Below are 24,492 nucleotides of genomic sequence, written 5' to 3'. Positions count from 1 at the left end.
AAAACAAAATAAATATCGTTATCGCTTCGGCTATGACCTCAAATATGTTTGATATATTGCCAAGATACAATGAGCCAACGCAACTTGCAATGACCTCTTGTCAAATATCTATAAGAAGAGTAATCTGAAAGTAATGACTACGATTTACAACATAAATATTATTTGAAGCGATTTTTATATGACGTTCAAGTATTTAAACAGTTTCGACTTTTCAACCAACCGCCATGTAGTTATACCACCAGCAATATTAACTATGCCATGGTAAACAAATATTACACTGACTAAAAAGTCTTCATAGACTTTTTGCAAGGTTACTAATTGGTAACACTTCATACAGATGTATCTTCAGGTAGAGAAGATCTTATTTAATGCAAGATGAATGAAGTAGGTAAAGATTTTTCACGTAAAATATATCGAACTTCGCATAAATCAAGCCCACTTGTAATAAACGCGTGCGTTAAATGCTTTATTACTCGATATTACGAGGACTAAGTTGGAGCGTCCCTTGAACTTCACGTTGAAATTCTGTTTTACACTTTGCACTGTTATGTTTCACTGAATTTATATTTGAACTTACATTTATATTTCCTCTCTGCGATGGATACTGCTATATCGTCTAGCGGATATGTCCAATCAGATATAAGATTTTCGGAAGAAGCTCGCTGTCTCACCTGCAATTCGATAATTATATAATTGATACAAATAACAAATCATTTATAGCATGTATTTGTTTATATATTGCCAAATCATTACGTACCACAACCGTAACAAATGCTCTGTCACAGCCGTATGCATTTCTCGCCAATATACAATAGGTGCCGGCGTCTGATACTACAGATCGTTTCAATGTAAATTTAACGTAATCATCTGAGGTCATTTTGCAAACACGTTGACTAGTAGTAATATCTCGGATACCTTTCATGAAAATGACTGAAAAAACATAATAAAATACAAAATCTTTACTAATTAATGAACAACATACTTGTTAAAAAAATAATTATGTTATTTCCAAGATTTCAACGCATCTACATCTACAGGTATTATACACATTTTATTTGTCTAATTGGCATACCTTTCGGTTTTGGTTCCCCTTGTACTCTGAAGGATATATTCAAATCTTCGCCGACGGAAATGAGAACGTCTTTTTCGGGTCGACTCACGATCATAGCTGGTTTTCCTCCCAATTCATTAGGCTGAACGACTGTAATAGCTGCATTCATGTCCACATTTCCATGTACACCCCAAGCTCTACATGTATATAGTCCAGTTTCTTTTTCTGTCACGTCGGTAAGAGCTAATGTATACAAACCATGTTCGACAAAGGTATGCGCATTTCTGTAAATATCAGTTACAGAATGACCTTCCCTCAACCATTCAACTCTAGTAGGGGAGCCCTTAATTTCTACTTGTAAACCAATAGTACCACCTCTGGTCACCTTATAATCTGTTAACACATTAGTGAAGTGAGGACGCCTTGATTCTAGAACTTGTCGATTAAATCGTGACCTCTCTATAGTGGCTAAATTAGGCCCTAAACGACTTTCTTTGCCTGCAACAAAAAATACGTACATTTTACATAAAATTAAGTATGTAAAGTAACATAAAATTAAGTAAGTGTAATAAGTTGTTATAACTTACCTGTAAAGTTGACAACATGTGTGATTTGGTCTGACCACATGGAATTTTCTGCTTTGCATGTGTATTTTCCGCTGTCTGCAGTTGTAGGTGCGCTAATAGCTAATCTGCATACACCGTCAGCGAGATAATAGGCTTGATACCGGTCATCAGAACTAATGGGCAGATCATCTTTTAGCCAGGTTATGTTCGGCAATGGTTGGCCACGGATTCGACATTCTAATACTAGTTCGTTTTCAGCTAAATGATATGTATCTGTAAAAAGATCAACATTGTTAAATTATGTTATTGAAATATCTGTATACAGATTAAGTAATTAAAAAATAGATTACAATTTTTTATCGTGTACCGGAATCTGGAATCTGAAAATGCCACACAACGGCAGGCAAACTTATTTGATATTTCTACTTTAGTTTCCTATATAATCTGTCTGAAAAATATTTGCTCTACTATTTGCAGTCATTATTATTACTGACTTACGATGCATAATGTAATCACCACATTTTTTAAATAACTTCTAGACGGCATTAGTGTTTAATCAGTTTTATAATTCGTGGTACTCGGTTAACTTTTTAATTTTATTTTAGTTAAAAGATGTAAAATAATAAATTCGAATTTCCTACATTATGATATATATTTTTGAATCCCTATGAGTGAAATAATATTTTAAATATTTAAAAATTACTAAGGAAAAGGGATTGTTAGCTTTTTGAAGAGTGATAGCTTTTTGAAAATTGATATTGCAAAATAATTATTGGTGATTTCATTATTCTGTCATTATTACTTTGCAATAAGATATTCGATTATAATGGCAAATTGCAGCTGGTAATATCATTATCGTTATTAAAATTACAAGAATCTATAAAATTACAGTTGTGTGAATAACATTTATTATAATTTGTTTAACAACTCAACAATCTACGAGTATCTATAGAAATGTAACATTTCTTTATTATAATTTACGTTAATTTCAGCTATTGGTTTATTTCGTCTTTAAAATTATGTTATAAACAAATATACTAACCTCGGATAGATCTGGTAAATGTTGGTGGTATAGGTGATGCTTCAAAACTAGGATATACTTTTAGGTTTGCTGAACTGCTTACTGTTCCACTCTCATTTTTTATAGTACAAGTATACTCTGCGGAATCACTTGGAACCGCATTGAGTACTTCAAGTGTAATTAGGCCATCTACAAATTTTGTTCGATATTTTAACTTATTGTCCAGTAAGACACCATTCTTAAACCACGTAATTGTTGGATCAGTTGACGACAACACACTACATGTGAGTTTTACTCTTGAACCTTCCACTGCTGTCCTATCCGTCAAATATGTCGAAAATACAGGTTTTCGTTTGTGATCTCGTGGAGCTATACGCTTTTCTATTAAAGTACTTCTACTAGTAAAACTAGTTTCACTGAGTACTTTAGGTATGTGCCTCACATCCCGTTTTTCAATTGACTCAGAGCTTCGACCCATCTCGTAATACTGTGGCGTTGAAGATCGTAATTGGGCCTGATTTAGCAAAGTTTGGGCTTTATATGTTATGGGAGTTATGCTTGGTGTTTCAAGATCTACTGCTCCAATACGAATATTTTGGTCATTTCTTTTCTCAATATATCCAGGCGGCCTATACATTTCCAACCCAATATCATTATTGTTATTGTAATTAATAAAAGCTGGTTTTTCTTTACCCTCATACTTTCGTTCACTTAGAGAGGAGACATCTATTTCGCCAACCCTGTAATTATCGATTGAACCGTTAAACTTAGATGACTCTTTGGGTGCTTCATCAGAAGCCTGCATCTCAGTATCTTCTATAATTTCAGATTTCTTTTCAATTCCTGTGCTTTTCTGTTCCAGTTTTTCTTCAATACCTTTTTGCATTTTTATTTCGTCTGCCTGTTGTTGACGTCTTTTTTCCTTATCTTTTTCCAGTCGAAGCTTCTTTTTCTCTTTCTTGTCTTTTAACTCTACCACTTTGTCTTGTTTTTGTGCTTCTTCACCTCGTCGCTTTTTCTCAATTTCTTGTTTTTCTTTCTCAGAGCGAAGTTTCTCCTCTGCTTCTTTTTCCAATTTTTGTACGCGCTCTGCCTCCTCTTGGCGTTTCCTTTCACTTTCTTGCTTTTCCTCCTCTATTAGAATTTTTTGTTCCACCTCTTTGCGTTTTATTTCTGCTTCTTCATCTTTTCGTTCTTTCTCAATTTTCTGTTTTTCTTGTTCAGAGCGAAGTTTCTCTCCCTCTTCTTTGCGTATAATTTCCTTCTCTTTTTCCAATTTCTGCAGGCGCTCAGCCTCCTCTTGGCGTTTCCTTTCATTTTCTTGTTTTTCCTGTTCCTCCTCTTTACGTTTCATTTCTGCTTCTTCCTTTTGTTTTAGTAGCGCATTTTCTTCTTCTTGTCGCTTTTTCTCATTTTCCTGTTTTTCTTTTTTTAAACGAAGTTTCTCTTCTTCTTCTTTACGTTTCATTTCTGTCTCTTTTTCCAGTTTTTGTAAGCGCTCTTCTTCTTCTTTTCGCTTTTTGTCAATTTCCTGTTTTTCTTTTTCTAAACGAAGATTCTCTTCTTCTTCTTTGCGTTTAATTTCTGCCGCTTTTTCCAGTTTTTGTAAGCGTTCCGCTTCCTCTTCTCGTTTCCTTTCACTTTCTTGCTTTTCCCGTTCCAGGGCAAGCCTTTGTTCCTCCTCTTTACGTTTTATTTCTGCCTCTTCTTTTTGTTTTTGTAAAGCTTCTTCTTCTTTTCGCTTTTTCTCTTTTTCCTGTCTTTCTTTTTCGGAGCGAAGTTTCTCTTCTTCTTCTTCTTTTCGTTTCATTTCATTTTCCTTTTCTTTTTCCAATTTCTGTAAGCGCTCTGCCTCCTCTTGGCGTTTCCTTTCACTTTCTTGTTTTTCCTGTTCCTCCTCTTTTCGTTTTATTTCAGCTTCTTCCTTTTGTTTTAGTAGCGCATTTTCTTCTTCTTGTCGCTTTTTCTCAATTTCCTGTTTTTCTTTTTCTAAACGAAGATTCTCTTCTTCTTCTTTGCGTTTAATTTCTGCCGCTTTTTCCAGTTTTTGTAAGCGTTCCGCTTCCTCTTCTCTTTTCCTTTCACTTTCTTGCTTTTCCCGTTCCAGGGCAAGCCTTTGTTCCTCCTCTTTACGTTTTATTTCTGCCTCTTCTTTTTGTTTTTGTAAAGCTTCTTCTTCTTTTCGCTTTTTCTCTATTTCCTGTCTTTCTTTTTCGGAGCGAAGTTTCTCTTCTTCTTCTTCTTTGCGTTTCATTTCCTTTTCCTTTTCCAATTTCTGTAAGCGCTCTGCCTCCTCTTGGCGTTTCCTTTCACTTTCTTGTTTTTCCTGTTCCTCCTCTTTTCGTTTTATTTCAGCTTCTTTCTTTTGTTTTAGTAGCGCATTTTCTTCTTCTTGTCGCTTTTTCTCAATTTCCTGTTTTTCTTTTTCTAAACGAAGTTTCTCTTCTTCTTCTTCACGTTTCATTTCTGCCTCTTTTTCCAGTTTCTGTAAGCGCTCTTCTTCTTCTTGTCGCTTTTTCACAATTTCCTGTTTTTCTTTTTCTAAACGAAGTTTCTCTTCTTCTTCTTTACGTTTTATTTCTGCCTCTTCTTCCAGTTTCTGTAAGCGCTCTTCTTCTTCTTGTCGCTTTTTCTCAATTTCCTGTTTTTCTTTTTCTAAACGAAGTTTCTCTTCTTCATCTTTGCGTTTCATTTCTGCCTCTATTTCCAGTTTTTGTAAACGCTCTGCCTCCTCTAGGCGTTTCCGTTCTTTGTCTTTCGTTTCCTGTTCCAGGAGGAGCTTTTGTTCTTCCTCTTTACGTTTTATATCTGCTTCTTCTTTTTCGGAGCGAAGTTTCTCTTCTTCTTCTGTGCGTTTCATTGCTGCTTCTTTTTCTAGTTTCTGTAAGCGCTCAGCCTCCTCTTGGCGTTTCCTTTCATTTTCTTGTTTTTCCTGTTCCTCCTCTTTACGTTTAATTTCCGCTTCTTCCTTTTGTTTTTGTAACGCATTTTCTTCTTGTTGTTGCCTTTTCTCAATTTCCTGTTTTTCTTTTTCTATACGAAGTTTCTCTTCTTCTTCTTTGCGTTTAATTTCTGCCTCTTTTTCCAGTGTTTGTAAACGCTCTGCCTCCTCTTGGCGTTTCCTTTCATTTTCTTGTGTTTCCTGTTCCAGGAGCTTTTGTTCTTCTTCTTTATGTTTTATATCTGCTTCTTCTTTTTCTTTTTGCATTTTTTCTTCTTCTTTTCGCTTTTTCTCAATTTCCTGTTCTTCTTTTTCGGAGCGAAGTTTCTCTTCTTTTTTGCGTTTCATTTCTGTCTCTTTTTCTAGTCTCTGTAAGCGCTCTTCTTCTTCTTTTCGCTTTTCCTCAATTTCCTGTTTTTCTTTATCTAAGCGTAGTTTCTCTTCTTCTTCTTTTTCTTTGCGTTTCATTTCTGCCTCTTTTTCCAGTGTTTGTAAGCGTTCTGCCTCCTCTTGCCGTTTCCTTTCACTTTCTTGATTTTCTTGTTTCAGGAAAAGGTCTTGTTCCTCCTCTTTGCGTTTTATTTCTGCTTCTTCTGTTTGTTTTTGTAACGCACATTCTTCTTCTTCTTTTCGCTTTTCCTCAATTTCCTGTTTTTCTTTTTCAGAGCGGTTTTTCTCTTCTTCTTTGCGTCTCCTTTTACTTTCTTGGTTTTCGTCTTCCTGGAAACGGTCTATTTCCTCTTTTTGTTTTAGTAATGCTTGTTCTTCATCTTGTCGCTTTTTCTCAATTTCCTGTTTTTCTATTTCAGATCGAAGTTTCTCTTCTTCTTCTTTGCGTTTTCTTTCACTTTCTTGATGTTCTTTATCAAGGAGAAGCTTTTGTTCCACTTCTTTACATTTTATTTCTGTGTCTTCCTTTTGTTGCAGTAAAGTTTCTTCTTCTTGACGCTTTTTCTTAATGTCGGTTTGTTCCTTTTCGGACGGTAGTTTCTCTTCTTCCTTGAGTTCTATTTCTGCCTCCCTTTTCTGTTTTATCGAGATATCTGCTTCCTCTTTATCGTTCTTATCACTTTCTTGCGCTTCCTTTTCCAGGCGAAGCTTTTGCTCTCCTTTTTCGCGTTTAAGCATTGCTTCTTCTTTTAACTGTTCTTCTTCTTGATCTTGCCACTTTTCTTCCATCTCTTGTTCTTTTTTAATGTGAGGTTTCTCTCGTTCCTCTTTGTCTTCGTCTTGTGGTTGTAACGCTGATCCATCGTCTTGTTTTTTCTCCACTTCTTGTTGTTCTTTTTCCGTACGATGTTTTTCTTCTTCTGTTGATTCCTCGTCTCTTTTCTTTTTATCCGGTTCTTGTTCTTTTTCAGTAAGAAGTTCCTCTTTTTCTTCCTTTTGTTGTATCTTTGGCTCTTCCTTTTGTGATTGCAGTACAGGTTTTTCTTCTTGTTCTTTTTTCTTGACTTCAAGATGTTCTTTTTCCTTGCCACGTTTCTTATTCTCTTCCTCCCTTTGTACCCCTTTATCTTCTTCTTCTATTTGTTTTTGTAGTATAGCTTCTTGGTCTTGTCCCTCCTTTTCGATGTCTTCTTGCTCTATTCCAGCATGACATTTCACTTCTTCATCCTTGGTTTCTATCACAGTATCTTCTTTTTCCGTTTGTAACACTGCTTTTCCTTTTTGTTCTTGTAATGATGTATTTTCATCCTGCAGCTTTTTCTCCACTGCTTGTTCCCTATCCTTGCGAAGTTTCTGTTCCTCTTCCTCTTTTCCCTCAGCGTCTTCTTTCTGTGTTTGTAGCGCTGCTTTTTCATCTTGTGCCTTTTTCTCTGCTTCTTGTTTTTCTTTTTCACTACGATGTTTCTCGTCTTCCTTGCGTATTATTTCTGGCTCTTCTTTTTGTGTACATAATGCAGTTTCTTGGTCTTGTTGCTTTTCCTCCATTTCTTTTTGTTCAACCACTGAACTTCTGCCCTCATCCTGGTTCTTGCGTTTTGAATCTAGTTCTTCTTCTTGTGTTTCTAATACTACTTCTTCATCTTTTCGCTTTTTCTCAATTTCTGTTTGTTCTTTATCCTCGCGTACTCTGCCTTCCTCTTCTTTACATTTTAATTCCAATTCCTCTTTTTGTCTTAGCAATACTACTTCTTCATCTTGTCGTTGTTTCTCCACATCCTGTTTTTCTTTATCATCATGAAGTTTCTCTTCCTCTTCCTTACACTTTAATTCTGCTTCATCTTTTTGTGTTTGTAATGCTACTTCCTTATCTTGTCGCAATTTTTCCACTTCATGTTCTTCCTTTTCTTCATCCTTACTAAGTTTCTCTTGTTCTTCCTTGCGTTTTAACTCTTCCCCTTTTTTTTGTGTTTGTAACACTGCTTCTTCATCTTGTTGTTTTTTCTCTATTTCCTGTTGTTCTTCCTCCGTGTAAGGTTGCTCTCCCTCATCCTTGCGTTTTATCTCTTCCTCCTCTTTTTGTGATTGTAACACTGCTTCTTCGTCATGTAGATTTTTCTCCATTTTTTGTTCTTCCTCATCTGTACGAAGTATCTCTTCCTCTTCTTTGCGTTTTAATTTTGCTTCTTGTTTTTGCAATGCACCGTCTTCATCTTGTTTTTTCTCAGTTCCATGTTCACCTTTTTCAGTGCGAACTTTATGTTCTTCTTTTTCTTTGTGTTTTATCTCTGCCTCTTTTTCCTGTTTTTGTAAGTTATCTGTCACCTCTTGAAGTCCCTTTTCACTTACTTGCTTTTCTATTTCCATGATGACCTTTTGTCCTTCGTTTTCGCGTTTAACCTCTGCCTCTTCTTGTTGCTTTTCTAATGCTACTTCATCGTCCGGTTTGCGTTCCTCAATTTCCTGTTCTTGTTTTTCGATAGAAGGTTTCCCTTCCTCTTCCTCGCGTTTTAACTCTGCTTCATCTATTTCTTTTTGTAATGCAGCTTCTTCATCTTGTCGCTTCTTTTCGAATTCCTGTTTTTCCTCGACAGTGGTAAGTTTCTCTTCCTCTGCTGTTTCTTTTGAGTCCGCCTCTTTTTTCTTTTTTAATAGGTCCTCTATCTCCTCTTGGCCTTTCTTTTTACTTTCTTGCTTTTCCTTTTCTGTAAGTTGCTTATGTTCTTCCTCTTTAGGTTTTGGTTCTTCTTCATCCTTTTGTGTTTGTAGTGCTGCTTCCTCATCTTTCAGCTTTTCTTCAATTTCTTCCTTTTCGCTTTTAGCGCGAAGTTTCTCTTCGGCCTCTTTGTGTTTTACATCTTCCTCTATTTCCTGTTTTTCTTCTTCCTCTTCAAGTTTTCCTTCACTTTCTTGTTTTGCCTTTTCTAATCGAAGCTTTTCTTCATCTTCTTCTACTTCTTCTTGCTCTGGCAAGCTTACTTTTTCTTCTTTTTCAATTTCTTGCTTTTCCTTATCAGCACTTAGTTTATCTTCTTTTTCTTGAAGTTGCTTTTCTGCTCTGTCCTCTTGTTTTTGTTCTACGTCTTTATATTGTGTTGCTTGCTGAATATCAACTTCTATCTCCTGTTCAAGGCGATCAAATTCTTCTTTTTGTTTTTTCTCTTCCTCATCTTTTTGTTCATGTAACATTACTTCCTCATCTTGGCCTTTCCGTTCTGCTTCCTGTTTTTCTGCTTCTTGCACCATATCCTTAACTTCCTCTTTCTCTTCTTTTTGTCCTACTATATCAACATTTTCTTGAAGTGTTTTATTATCTGCTTCAAAATCTGTTTGCTGCACGTTTGGCATTTTTTCATGTATTTCACTTTCTAATTTACTCGTTTCTATTTCCAATACCTCATCTATAACTTTTTCTTTTATATCTTTTTCTTCCGATATTTCTTCTTCCTTTTCCATGTATTGTCGTTCAGATTCTGTTATTTCCATTTCAGAAGTGATTTGATCTTTAATTTTTGCATCTTCTTCTTTCTTTTGTATCTCCTCATGTGACTCGGTGACCTCTTCATCACGTTTAAAGGAACAACTCGGAAGTTCTTCCTGCCTAGCTTTCGTATCCTCACTACTCTCAGTAAGTAATCTACTTTCTTCACTTTGTTCTTTTGCCACCTCTACACTCATTGTTTCACTTTCCAGTAATGTTTCTTGTTTGCTTTGAATAACGTCCAACTTTTCACCGATGGTTTCGTCTATAGCATCCGCATATTGAATTTCTTCATCCAGACGGCCTTCATCTTCCTTTTTAATTAAAGCTAAAGACTCATCCAAAATTTGATTAACGTCTTGTACATCGAATGATTCGCTATCCTCAATTATAGCCGTTGCAGCCTCTTGAACATTTGCATCTTTAACTTCTAAGAGAGCTTGCTTCTGTTCCACAAATACCTCAGCTAAAGATTCTTTATGTAGAAGTTTTTCTCCGTTTTCTTGATCTCTTTCTTCTAATTTTATTTCTTTCTTTGATAAGTTCTTTGTATGTTTTCTTATAATGTCGGTCAAATTAAAAATTTGTTCCGAAATATTTTTGAAAATTGGAATCTTTTCCTTAACTTCTAATGTAGTACGCGACTCTACACTTAAATAATTTTCCTCTAAATTTTTCAAAATATTACACACTTGATCGACAATTTCTGGATATAACTCAAGAACATTCGTTAGAACCACTTCTTTTAATTCTTTGCTCAGTTCATTAAGAACTATTTTAGTAAATGCTGCATCACTTGGTATTCTAGCAGTTTTGTCAAAATTTACGTAGAACTTGATATCTTCAAAATGGTTTAGAACCTGCCGAAGAACTTTTCCAAAATGTTTCCAATTATTTTTATTATCACATTTGGATATAACAGTAAGGTTTTTTAAAGAATGTAAAAACTTTTCTGATGGTTTACCATAATTCTCATACATATAGTCTTTCTGAATACTCGTTATCGTACTTCTCATATTTGAAATATTTTCGTAAACTGTATGAACAGCGAGAACTATGCTGTCTTTAATGTCTGGTTTACAAGCCGATGAATCGATATCCTTTTCCAAAGAAAATATTTGCTCTTCCATTTGATCAAGGCTTTGAATTACATCGATGCCATTATTTATTAAGGTGTGTGAATCACCTCTGAATGTCGACCATAATGTTTTCAAAGTATCTTTCACAAAATTAAGTTTTGATATGATATCTTTTAGCTCACCTTCAGTGTCGGCTTTAGATGCATCATCTAATAACCGTATAGTAAGTTCTGTATTTTCAGAACATCTTTGCATAAGGTTCTCAGTGTTTTCTACGACTGGGTGAGCTGCATGATCTTTAATATCAGTCATGTTAGTTACTAACAACTGCAAGGTAGCACAAGCATCTTTTAAAAGCTCTGGTGCACTGTTTTCATCTATTTGAAGTTGAACACTTCTCACACTGCACTCTAAATCTTCTAGAGTTTCATTGAGAGTGTCATTAGCGCTTCCATTAAAATCACGCTTTAACTTTATTATAACTGTTTGTACTTCGTCAAGTATATTTCTTAACAATTCTGTATCATCCATCGTTTCATTACTTGAAGCTAAATCAACTTGATTGTTGACTTCACTTAAGAGCATTTGCAGTTTTTTCATAGAGTCAATATCTTCTACACCGAGGGCACCATCTGAAAAAAATTCATATTTTCAGAAATAAGTTTATATTTTGTATAAACTCGTAAGTAAAATGATTTAAATATTTCATATAGTTTACTTATTTTGTCATCGGATTCATCCTAGAGGATTCTAACGTCACTACTTAGACATAAATACAAAAAGAAAATATTGAAACTGGGCTACAAATATAATATAGGGCGGTTTTTCGTAATTTGAGGACTCATTAAAAGCAGCTTAAAAGACATTGTCATAAATTGAATGTTTTAAGACAAGGAGTTAATAAACAAAAAATAAAACACATTTTTTGTATTGTTTGTTGGTCGGGACAGCCTTGTAATTTAGAGATAAATAACAGTCTCAAAGTACAAAAAATAAATATATACGATTTGTAAATCGCAGCAGGACAAAATACCCAAGCAAGCAATATGTACTAGTTGACCCGGCAAACGTTGTGTTCCCATATAAATAAAAAAATGTTAAGGATGAACATCCCTTATCACTTAGGGGTATGAAAAATAGATAGTAGCCGATTCTCAGACCTACTGAATATGTATATAAATTTTGGTGAAAATCGGTAAAGCCGTTTCGGAGGAGTACGGTAACTAAAATTGTGACACGAGAATTTTATATATAAGATATAGGGAACAAAAATTTCTTACCAGTTACTTCCTCAACACGGAGCGCGTCTTCAACGAGTATTTCTTTATCATCGGCAACTTCAACGTCTTTTTCAGAAGGTCTGCCAACATCACGTTCATGTAATTCTAAATCTTCCGTTCTGCTTTCCTGCATATCTGCCGTTGTAGTATCTACTTCGGTTTTAAAATCTTCAATAATTTCTATTTGTTCCGTTGTCTGCGCAGAATCTTGTGTTTGTACATCTTGGGCACCTTCATCTAGCTCTTTGATTTCCAAAATCGGTGGAGGGGAAATGATAACCACGTCAGTGTTAAGATTATTAACAACCTCGGTAAGCCGTTCAAGTGATCTTTCATCAAGTGAAGATTTTAATTCTTCAGCATTATGTACTGTCAACACGTTGAGTATATCTAATGCTTCTTGTAACTTCAAAATCTTTCCTTGTTGCTCCCTATGATCATCATTTTGCAAGAGTGCAACAGCTTCTAGAGGTGATACTTCTAAGGCAACAATACTCTCCCGTAATTCTTTTGCCACTTGAACAGATGTTTCAAGCTCTTTGTTACCTACAATTTCTGCTAACTTATTTATCGTTTCGATTACATCTTCGCTTATGTATTCGTCGATATGTTGCACAAACGTACCTGAAAAATATGAAATGATACTAAAAACTATAAATAACTAATAATTATAATTTATGTTACGCACATTATTCATCTAGATTTAAAAAAATAAAAAAAATACTACAAATCATACATTGCAGTACATCTGATAGTATGTAATCACTACCGCCCATGGATATGGATATGAACTCCATATCGAACGACATTTTCATCTGAAATCGATTACAACGTTACGACTCCCGAGGGCACAACTTAAACAATTGCTTCCCACTCTATGTTACCTCCTCGGTCAAATCATGGTAGTTCTAACATTTTGAAAATACCTTTTTACTAGCAATGTGTAAGTTAATGCAATAGAGAATAGTACTTAGGTTACAAACAAGAGAGACAAGATAAATAAGAGCGATGATATATAAGAAATACAAAGTAACAGAATCGTTTCATTTAAATGCGAAAAGTTTTATATTTGCTGTTTACCTATAAAATTAAATTGATACGCGTTAAGGCAAATGTATATAACACGTATTTTAAAAGAAAATATGATAAATATATATGAGTAACTTTATTGATTTCTTCACTATTCTGTTCCATGAATGCACGTAATAAATTATAAGTGTTATAACTGTAACTGACACTTGAAATTTTCTGAGAAGTATGTCAGTTTCATTCGTAAAAATATACGTTTATACACTTGTTTTAATGATAAGATGTAGTAATAAAATAGTTACCAATAGTCGAAATTTTCAGAGCACCACCTTCATCTAAAGTTATTATATCTTGGGATTCAATTTGCTCAGCTTTTGACGGTTCACTTTTACCAGTCAATGGTAAAGTTTCTTCATCTGCAGTAATGTCTTCATATTTTATTGCTTCAGTTGCAGTTAAATCCTCTGCTAAATCTGCAATACCCGAAATTTCAGGTACCTCCTGAGATTTTATCACCTGGATCTCTTCAGGTAGTGATTTTGATTCTAATTCAACATTTGATACGTCACTGACAAACAATGTATCAGATTTAATGTCTTCTTTTTCCTCATCTATAATTATTGTTTTCTTCTCAGATTCCATTATGTTAGTGGTCGATATAAGGTCTTCGGTTGGTTTTATTTCTTCATATCCATTTTCAGACGGAGCTACTACAGCTATTTGTATGCCAGTAATAGCCCTTATATCTGCCTCTAATAACGCGACCACTTCAAGCACGTGTTGTCGTATATCGTCATTGAATGCTGGTGCAATTTCATGTACACTGTCCGATGCCTGTACTTGAAGTGCAGATAAAGCTCTTTGTAGCTTTTGCATCAATAATTCTTGCTCAGAGCCTATTTCAACATTGATTTCTTTCTGTTCCATATCAACATCATCAATACTTTCACGTAACTCCCTGGCAAGATTTGCAGTTTCTAATAAATCTTCTACTTTAATTATTGCAGAGACTTCTTCTACTATCTCAACGAATTCGATATATTGTTCTATATGTTGCAACAGAGCTTCAGCTTTATCTAAAAAAATAATAAAATCTTTTATAATATTATAAAGGATGACTTTGTTCCAACAATAATATATATTAAAGGTACGTAAATATGTTGTTGTTGTAATGATTTTCACTCATATATTAAATTTGTAAAAGCTAGAAATACTTTTGTTAAAGTACAAAACACAAATATGACATGGTTATTTAAATAAAAAATTCAAACATTGATATGTACTGAAGTACAATACAATACTGAAGATAATTGTTTAATACATAATCATTACAATGTCAATGAAAAAAATGATATTATGTGGTACGTGGTACATAGAATGGTAAAAAGTTCGTTCGTTCGTTAAAGTTTAATAACCTACAGATATTCATGTTTTAATATAATTCTTTGTTTAGGTTTAATGTTATATAAAACGATTACATATAATGTAATTAATATCAAATGGTGATGCATTTTTACAAAGGGTGCGCGTAGCTTTGTTAAGGCTATATTATTTATAAAGTGTTACTGAAAATATTCAAAGGTAGAACCAGTGCTGGTTCTGTTACTTTTATGAATGTAAGTATGCCGAAATAAGATACCCAACTATCAGAGCTCCAATAATCTTATATGATGTGGTCTAACGAATGCTTTCAAATTGAATATGATTGAATTGTTAAAAATAAACCAACACATTTTGAATTTTGTACATATCTGCTAATAAAACTGCTTTTACCTTCCGGGATTTTTTCATCACGTTCGCTAAAATTACTACTGAAACGGTTTAGTTCTGCGAATAATTGATAAGACGCCAAAAAAACACGTTTCATTTTTTCTATAACTACCTCATCTCGGGTCTCATTTAAATAATCTGTATTAAGCCAATCAAATTTCAGTAACATAGATGTAAGTTCTTCAATTTTGTCCTTTTTAAATTCTTGTACGGAATCAATTTTGTCTAAATTATCCATTGTCTTCATTAATGTGGTAATTTCAAACGCAACATGTAAGCATTTTTTAAAATCAATGTCGACAAATAATTCGGAGATGTCCAATATATCTGTTTCAAGTTCTATAAAACGGTTTAGACAATATTCGAAGGAACTAATATTGGAATTGATATCTACAACAAAAATGCCAAAATTGTAAACAAATATAATGTATAAAAGAGTGGGAAGATAAATTACTTAATAGCAAAATTAAAAAACTTACCTTTTGATATTTTAGTTTTATTTTCAATATTCACTTTTCCTTTAGCTAAATGTAATGATTTTTCTAAGTCTTCCAGGGGTAAAGCAATTTGTTTAGCTACATTAACGACTCCAGTGTTATCTACTGTTTGTATATTTTCGTGGAGCGTATTAATTTCTTTATCTAAACTCTCGATAAGTGATAGATCCTCTTCATCAACAACCGTTTTATCTGATTGCAAAACTTTTAATACGTCCGCATTAATCTCTGCCAATGCTTGCACATATGATTCGGTAGAAGTCAAATCAATCGAAATAGATTCCTCATCGGCGCCAGAGGTAATTTGCTCTTGGACACATAATAACTGGCTGCGAAGGCTTTGAAGTGGTTCTACCATTGCATTCAATATAGATTTTAAAGCAATATCTTCGGATTTGATTACAGGTTGTTTATTTTGCTCGACTTCGTCAGTTAACATTTCTTTTAAGGAGGTTGAACATTCTGATAAACATTTTAGAAGCATCAACATTTTACTATTTCCAACGACATCCTTATAATCTTGATATTTTTGTAAACAATGCAATAAACTTTCAATAGCTCGTTTGTGATCATCATCAATTACATTGATCATTTGCTCCTCCAAGTAATTATGAAATGAATCCATACATTCATTAACAATACTTTTCTCTGTTGATAATTGATACGATGTAGAAGATGACTGTAACTCTTCCATAATGTCAGACTTTATATTTATGAAATGCGGTCGAATACTATCAACAAGTTCTGCAAATTTGCTTACTAACTCTTCAAAACGAACAGTTTTATTATTTTCTGTTACATGCATTATAATATCTGTGTTAGAATCAAGATTTTTTACAGGCATCTCAAATAATAATACTGACTGTGAATCAACTACTCTAGTCAGCGATTCCTCAATATCTTTCATAGATATATCAAGGCTTAAAATGAAATTATTTAATAGTTGATTTATATCTTCAGTCAAAGACAATTCGAATCGTTTCAGCTTAAAATCATTTACAATACTTTTCAAAACGCTGAATTCTTGAAGCAATCTTATTATTTTTTTATGTGAAGGGCGTTTCGATATTAAGCACCGTAATATAGAAAATTCATGTTTGCATGTTTTAAAGAAGTCTTCTAATATCATTAAGTCCGCTGTGTAAGTTTCATGGCTTATATCTTGAACTACATGTACAGCTTGATCGACTAAATCGTCTACTTGAGCAAGCGAGTCAGTTTGTAATTCAATCGCAACTTGTGGTGAAATATGCGAATCTATATCAGAAGCACGTGATAAGTCAACGAAATTATATTGTTCTAAAACTGCAATCTTACTCTCTAGTTCGTGCACCGTCTCAATTAATTTAACTTCTTGGGCTATTTTATTGCCAGGCTGTGGCGTATACTGAATTAATTCATCTTGAACTAACAACAATTGTTCATATAAATCTTCAGTTAAACTTTTAACAACAGTTGCATCAATACCCTCTTTAATATTTGTTGCTTCCAGAAACCTGTTTAGTGTTTGACTAAAAGCACAAACTTCTGGTTTCGTAGAAACTGTAGAATCTTCTGCATCTATAATCGTATTTTTTAAACCAACGCAACTCTTTTTAAGTAAATTAATATTACTAGATATTTCTAGCGTATTGTCAGCAGCTTCTATTGCAGGTATTATAACGTTTAAACACTTTTCTAATTGATGTTTGAATTCAGAAAGTTTTTCAATAACGGAATGTATTTTTTCCGAAGGCATTTTAAGAATATTTTCATATATTGGAATGTTACTCGCGTCTATAACAGACAAACTCTGGTGGAGATCTTGCATAGGTTCTGCTATTTCTATAAACTTCGAAATATCCAGTGAGTCAAGAAGTTCACTCGTATTTTCTATTAATATGGGATGTAAAATTTGTTGTATGCCTTCATTTAGCTCCCCTAAACTATAATCGATTGATTTCAGATTAGTGTAATCACTTACTTCAGATAGAGTATCTAAGAACTCTATTATGTCTGGATTTTGCAAAACTGCTAAATGCTCGTTTAATGTTTGTAATGTTTGTGCTGTCGTCGAATCAGGTTGCATTTGTTTTAGAATACCTGTGACCTGTTCAGTTACAATCACTTCCGTTGTTGGTAAAACCAAATGATCTGGAGGCATAATATCAGCCGTTGTTTTAATACCTGATACATCTTCTAACGTTGACATTTCATCTGCTGTTTCAACAGCAGATTGTTCCTGAATCAGTACTATACAGCTTTGTAGGTTTTGTACAACATTTGCTATATTTTCTACATTTTCATAAGATAAAACATCTTCGCCTTGCTGAGACAGAACTTCTTGTTGCAATACTTCTAATGTTGTATGCAATTCATGAAGAGGTTGAGCATATGTAGCAGCCATAGCAGAATTTTCTTTGAAGCTATCAACATTTTCCATAATAGTTTGATTTAAAACAACGACATTTTCGTACAATTTACATAGAGGATTAGCAAGAAATTGCGTAATAGAATTTTCTGATATCTCAGAAGTATGCTCATCTTGTTCCGTATTTACTGCAGCCATTAATGCAATATTTTGTTTTAGTTCTTCTAAGTTGGGCTTAATGTTTTCTAATATAGGCATCAAAATTGATTTGAAGTCTTTGGGACATTCTTCAGCTATTATACTATTTATTGAAACAATTGATTGTTCTATACTCTCTATAACTACATTAGGCTTAGATTCTTCGTGTTTTGTTACATCCAGTTCATAAATGCGATCAGAATCTGTTTTTATGCTAACTTCTTCTGCCAAATTGATATTTTTAAGCAAATTTATTTGAATATCTTCGATGTTATTTAAAACAGAACAGTTTAATTCAGGTTCAAAAACGTTATTAATAAACTGATCTTGAATTATTTTAAGCGTATTACTTAAACATGTAAGAGAGAATAAATCATGTGTTTCAATGTTTTTTACTAAATTGTTCACTCTACTAATAGAATCACATATTTCCATAAAACCAAAATATTTTGTAGCATCGTTGCTTTCAATCACATTTTCCAATACTTTAGTCAAATTTTTGTGGAACGCAACCATGTGATCCTTAACACCAGGCACTACGTCCAGAGTTGGCAAACTGTTTTCGAAGGAAATGAGAGTTTGGGCCATTTTTTGGAGAATTTCTAATTTATTCTCGCTTTGTAGTACGTCAAATTTCCCAACATTATTTTCAAATTCATCAATATGTGAAGATATTTCATTTAGATTTAATTTTACTGTTGACAAAACATCTTGTAAAATATTTTCATTTTCTGCTTTTTTACCCTCATTAGAAAGTTGCTCAATGGAACTTCTTAATTTTAATACGGAATCCATAACTGTTTCAATAATCTCAGTATTGTACTTCATCAGAGTTGAAGTTGACTCCTTTACTGAAAGAGACTCGATTTGTTCTAAAGCTTCTTGAAGATCTTGAATTGAAGCGGACATATCATCTAAAATAAATTCGCTATTTTTTATTTTAGATGCCTCTATCGAATTGTCTCTCTCCGCACTTTCGACAATACGAAGTAAAGATCGCACTGGACTTTTCAATTCAAAAATAGCCTTTTGTGTATCTTTTGAATGTTGTGATTCTAAGGAAGGCTCGTCGGACTTAATTTCTCTCGCTTCATGTAACAAACTCCTAGCTTTTATAGTATCAGCTGAGAATCTTATTAAAGTAATCATTTCGGCACTTAATGAATCGATTTCAGAAACCATTTTGGCTTCGACATCAAGATTCTTTTTTGTTAATAAGGAGTTAATTTCAGTTACAACATTTTGTATATCATTGCCACACTTTTCAATCAGAGATATGCATGTCTTTTTAACTAAGGTTTTGCTGTCACTTTCCACATCAATACATTTTTCAATAATTGTCAATGATTGATAAAGTACTTTAAATGGTTGAGGGAGATTATTAAATAAAGCGCTATTAATTTCAGGGCTTACAAATGCATCTTCTTTAGCTGCTTCGGCTATACTGTGTATTTCTGAAATAGGCGATATAAGACTACTAATAATTTCCAAACTTTTTGATGCAGTCGCAGCAGAAGACATTAGTTCAGATTGCAGTATGATATCCCTCTCTATAATCTGTATATCATTTATAATTTTAGAAAGAGAATTAGCGACATTGCTTATTCTCGTTTTGTATTCTTCATCAGCTATTAACTTTTTAGGTGGTTGTTCTACTTTGAATTGACTTATTTCGTCTTTCAGTTTTCCCAGAGATTTTTCACTGCCAGAACTAGATCTTCTTGAACTTCGACTACTACGACGTTCGCGTTTTGGTTTAGGGGTTGCAACGTCAGGCTTGATGGTACTAGTTTGGATATCCTCTTTAAACAACATAGTTTTCGTAACCTCCGAAGACTCTTGGGATTGGAGGATAGGCTCTTCAAGCGAAGGTTTAGACGACTTAGATTTCGGTTTACCAGAACTTCTCGCGCTTGCGAAACTTTGTAACTCACTTTCTGATGGCACATGAGTATCATCATCTTTTTTCTCTTCTGAAAGAGACTGATCACGTGATAAACTAAAGTAATCATCGACACTTTTTTGTGAATCAGATTTTTTTCTGCTTATTTTCTTAGGAAGATCAGCTTTTTCATCGGACAGAAGCGCCATAGTTTTCTCTAAATAATCTTCACCAAGAATATCTTGATCTTGATCTAAAGATAACTGTGGAGGGCCGTTTTCGTCAGCAATTGATATATCTTCGATATCCGCTTCAGTTCTAAGGTCTTCTTCTGGAGAAGTAAAATATTCAGGAGAAACATCAATTATTATCGCTTCCATAAGAAGGTTTCCAGAAGTAGATGTTTCTTTTACAAATCTTAAAGGAGGAAGTTCAACGACATTGTGCTCAGTAACGTTTTCTGATAGTTGATCTGCATACATTTCAACAATTTGTAGTGCTTCTTCTTCTGTCAAGTCAGGTGTTTCATACAAGGAGACAGAAACTTCTTTACCATCAAATGAAAATGATATTTCACCCTTGTCGTCCAAAGTTCTGTCTCCAATAGGAGTATCGTACATTTGGGACGTCCGTTCTTCGTGTATTGTACTTAGAGAAAGATTCCTCTGCAAAGTTTGTTCTTCTGATTTTTTTTTACTTTTGACTTTCATTGAATCGTCAAATCCAAGAAGAGATGCGGAACTAGCTGCAATTCCCATGCAGTTTTGTGCTTCACATGTGTACGTTCCAAGACAGCATGTTCCATCTTGTCCAGAAATTATTCTATGTATATCACCTGGTTTTAGCTCTTCTCCATCCTTATACCATTTAAGAACAGGTTGAGGTACTCCAATCACTTTACATTCTAGATTTACAGCGCCCTCGTCCGACAAAATAGCTTGAAGGTTCTCTAAAAATCGAGGTTTTTTGTAATGCCGTGGTATAATTAGTTTTAAGAAGCACGAAGTTACACTTTGTCCAAAGTCATTAATTGCAACACATTTCCACTCAGCCTGGTCAAGGAATTCTAAGTTTTGTATATCTAAGTAGAAAACTCCACGGTCTTCCTTGCCATGATGGCAGCGGGGCGACTCGTCCACGGGCTGGTCGTCTCTGTACCACAGCAACGACGGTTCAGGCGGAATAGCAACTGAAACACCAAAGAAAAATGAATTCATATGTTGGCCATTATGAATTATTTGATTAATGCTATAATTATTCAAAAATACATTTTGACATAGTAATTTTTCACTTTTAGTTATTTATCAATATACATCTAATATACATCAAAAAATATCTACGTATCATTTCTGTATATCTTAGAATCCATCTGAATTCTATAGAAACAATCGAAACATTAATTACCTTTAATAGTAAAACGGAATGGTTCATCAATTTTCGCTTCAACACTTTTCAATCCTTGCAGGAATTTAGGCGCTTGGTTTTTGGAGAACAACTGGTGTTTTTCCTCTTCGTTCAGTTGATTTTGTATGTCTTCGACAGTAAGTTCGGCGGAGCTGCTGGCCTGGCCCATGCAGTTCCTCGCAATGCAACAGTACGAGCCGAGGGAGTTAGTGCCGGTGAGTTGGTACACGTCTCCGGGCTTCAATTCCTGGCCATCCTTGAACCAGCTGAGCACAGGCGTGGGGAACCCGACCACCTTGCACTCGAATGAGACAAGCCCTTCTTCTGTCAGCACAGCTTGCAGATTTTCCATAAAGCGCGGCTTGCGATAGTTCTTAGGTACTGTAATACGGACAAAACACAAAGAAACATTTACCAAATGATGAAAATACTTTACATTTAGAACTTTGTGGTTTATACATGATAATTACATAATATAATATTTCATTATTATTCATTCATTAATTATATGATTTGTATTAATAAATTGAAACATAAAATAATTGTAGTAAGTAACCCTTTTAAAAATAAATAAAATTCTATCCTACTAATATTACAAAGCCGAAAGTTTCCGTTTCGTTTAGAAAAAATGGCTAATCGGATTAGGATGATAGCATAGATTAGTAGTCCGTAGCATGTTGGCCGTATTTTCAAAATGTCCATATTAATCTGAATAATGTCCAATATACCTAAGCTAAATACTGATAATACCGGCATCGTCGAATCATAAAAATTCGAGACTACAGCGAATCACACAATATTTTCCAAAGACAGTTGCAGAGTGTTAACTGTAGGGCTTTCGCCCTCTAATATCATAGCTCTCAATGTGGCGCAATGGTAGCGTGCTCGCTGCTAAATTGATAGGCGGTGGTTCGATCCCACCCGAGAGCATTGACTATTGTCGGGCCTGTTTTCTTTTCTGAATTTGTTGTACATAATTTTGATATTTATATTTATGTTTTTTTCTTACCTTCTTATTTTTGTAATTTTTACCTTTTTTAACTTTCATTTTCGTCTTTATATCATTTTGCATATAATAATAAAATATTCAACAATCAAAGCTTATTTGTAGAAATAATATTTTACCGAAAATTATTTAATTCCATGAAATTTGACATGTATATCAAAGAGCTATCTCAAATTATATTTACAGAGATTTCCTCTCAGCATTGAAAGGGTTGCTTTCCACGCATATCATTAGGAATATTATCCTACTTATTTTATAGTATTAAATTAACTCTTATTAAAATAAGTAAATACTTATATTACTTTTTAGAGTTTAAAGTAGATAAACTTTGTCTTTTACACTAAATAATTTAGACGGTTATTTTAAAAGTTATTACGACAAGAATTACTTGACTGAGCGATATTTTAACACGTGAACATAGAAACATGGAAAACTTGTGAAGATGGCGTTTTGCTAATTCAGCCGTTCTTTAAAACATACTGTTTTTGAAGCGATTTTTGAAGATATTATAAGTTTATAACATTCAAACATTTTATAATTGAAGAGAGGAAAGGGAACAGGAAAGTGGACGAGTGGAGGTAGTTGGATTTCCTTGGTAATTGGTAGATCGCCAATCCATGGAAGGGTTTTGGTCATTTGAAAGCTTATTGTACCACACAGTTGACTCGGCAAACGTAGTGTTGCCATATACATAAAAAATGTTAAGGGTGAATAACCCTTATCTCTTAGGGGTATGAAAAATAGATAGTAGCCGATTCTCAGACCTACTGAATATGCATATAAAATTTGAAAATGTGAAAATCGGTAAAGCCGGTTCGGAGGAGTACGGTAACTAACATTGTGACAGGAGATTTTTTTATAATATAAGAGTAGTAGACGAGCATGCTTTCCACCTGATGGTAAGTGGCTACTGCCGCCCATGGACATCTGCCATCAACCAGATAGGTTTAGATATTCCTACCTGAGGTCGGCCACAGATGCGCCGCTACCCCTGAGGTCTAAGCTGGAACGCCTCGGAAAAGTCTGTCTCCCTTACCACACCCTTCAAACCGGAACACAGCAGCGCCTAACACTGCTGTTATTAGGTAGAAATAGGTTTGGCGGTGGTGCCGCCGGAGTCGACCACAAAGGGTTCTACCACCTTTATATATATGATAATACATTATAATTACCATCCATGGAGACATAGCATGCGGACATGCCGACGCGGCCGCCGGGCGTGGTGGCGGCGCACTTCCACTCGCCCTCGTCCGCCCACTCCGCCGAGCTCACCTCCACCAGGTACCCGCCCACGCCGTCCTCCAACACGTGGTAACTGTAAAAAAGAAAAAACTTTTATAAACTCACAGCCCAAGGATTCCATGTCGTAAGTGCCATCAGCCATGGACACACACAAAGCAGAAATCTAAATTCATCATTTATATACATATGTGTCTGTCCGCGAATCGATCCCGGGATCTCCGCGCGTCAGACCGGTATGCTGACTGCTCTGCCACGCAGGTCTTCTATAACATGGGCCGCATACGCATATCATCCACACATGAGCCATTAATGCTGTGATATATGCAATTTCATTTTGCTGCTCTGAAGTAATTTTCAGGGTGGTAAAACCCTCGACTCCGGCGGCACCACCGCTGCTCCTATTTCTGCTTAATAACGACAGAGCGCTGCTGTATTCTGGTTTGAAGGGTGTGGTAAGGGTGACCTTTCCGAGGCGTTCCAGCTTAGTCCTCTGGTGTAGCGGCGCATCTGGGGGCGACATCAGATTGAAAACTAATCTTATGTGGGGTTGATTACATATGTCCATGGGCGGCAGTAGCCACTTAGATTCGGTGGATTGCATGTTCGGCTGCTACTCCAATATGACGGAAATATTTATTTCTTGCGCCATTATTTTCAAAGAGGTGTAGAGCTTATGTCACATATTGTTAATTTTTAGAATTGATCCAAAAGCCTCTGCTTTAGGCTCGTCGCGTGTCTACGAGCGCAGGTACATGACACATATGTCATCTAGAATATTTGAGTGGATAGAGTGGATGGTTTACTCAAAGAACATGTTTTATATGCTACGTTGTGCCGATAGAACGTTTTCCTTCGCCGTTTAAGCAAGTGATAATAAATTTCTAATACGCAAATAACTTTTTTAAAACCAGAGGTGCCTGGGATTTGAATCTCGAACTCCTCGATCAAGAAGGCGAGTTTCTTAACCACTAGGCTATCACTGCTTTTATACCACAATTAATTAAACAGAAACAAATATACAACTTAAGTTTTACATCGACAGCAGTTTCAACGAAAATTATTTTTTACTCCAAATATAATCATACCGTTCACTGGGTTCAATCTTCCCCTCCTTGTTGTACCAGGCGACGCTGCGAGGCCAGGGCGGCACCACGATGTGGCAGCTCAGCGTCAGCGGCTCGCAGATCCTCACGAACTGGTCCTCCAGCTCCTTCGTGAAGATGGGCGGCGGGTCTGGTGTTAAACCGCTGGAATATTAACATTTATCATCATTATCACTACATTACATACTAGCAGTACCCGGGGATT

The 24,492-nt window shown here is 34.9% G+C and overlaps 1 protein-coding gene across 5 annotated transcripts in view; it reads right to left on the bottom strand.

Moving 5' to 3' along the window:
• Window positions 1-24,492, bottom strand: part of LOC140743498 (uncharacterized) — a 55,989-nt gene that overhangs the window by 12,573 nt on the left and 18,924 nt on the right. For 3 of the 5 annotated variants that reach the window (XR_012102469.1, XM_073074811.1, XM_073074814.1), the window contains exons 7-18: window positions 24,270-24,431; window positions 23,115-23,257; window positions 20,937-21,317; window positions 15,085-20,721; window positions 14,609-14,995; window positions 13,138-13,911; window positions 11,807-12,430; window positions 2,660-11,158; window positions 1,639-1,890; window positions 1,073-1,549; window positions 758-930; window positions 578-671 (exon numbers count right to left, since the gene is read on the bottom strand). Coding sequence is in view for 4 of the 5 variants with exons in the window: in XM_073074811.1 (XP_072930912.1) it covers window positions 578-671; window positions 758-930; window positions 1,073-1,549; window positions 1,639-1,890; window positions 2,660-11,158; window positions 11,807-12,430; window positions 13,138-13,911; window positions 14,609-14,995; window positions 15,085-20,721; window positions 20,937-21,317; window positions 23,115-23,257; window positions 24,270-24,431 (17,603 nt within the window). In the remaining variant the exon portion in view is untranslated. The remainder of the gene's footprint in view (window positions 1-577; window positions 672-757; window positions 931-1,072; window positions 1,550-1,638; window positions 1,891-2,659; window positions 11,159-11,806; window positions 12,431-13,137; window positions 13,912-14,608; window positions 14,996-15,084; window positions 20,722-20,936; window positions 21,318-23,114; window positions 23,258-24,269; window positions 24,432-24,492) is intronic. The other 2 variants (XM_073074812.1, XM_073074813.1) reach the window with 2 other exon arrangements.

This window comes from Epargyreus clarus, unplaced genomic scaffold (assembly GCF_041222505.1).
Source record: "Epargyreus clarus isolate Ecla_fem2 unplaced genomic scaffold, WU_Ecla_fem_2.2 ptg000007l, whole genome shotgun sequence".
Taxonomy (NCBI): domain Eukaryota; kingdom Metazoa; phylum Arthropoda; class Insecta; order Lepidoptera; family Hesperiidae; genus Epargyreus; species Epargyreus clarus.
Note: the sequence above shows the minus strand (reverse complement) of the source record. Positions and strands in the feature narration are given on the sequence as shown.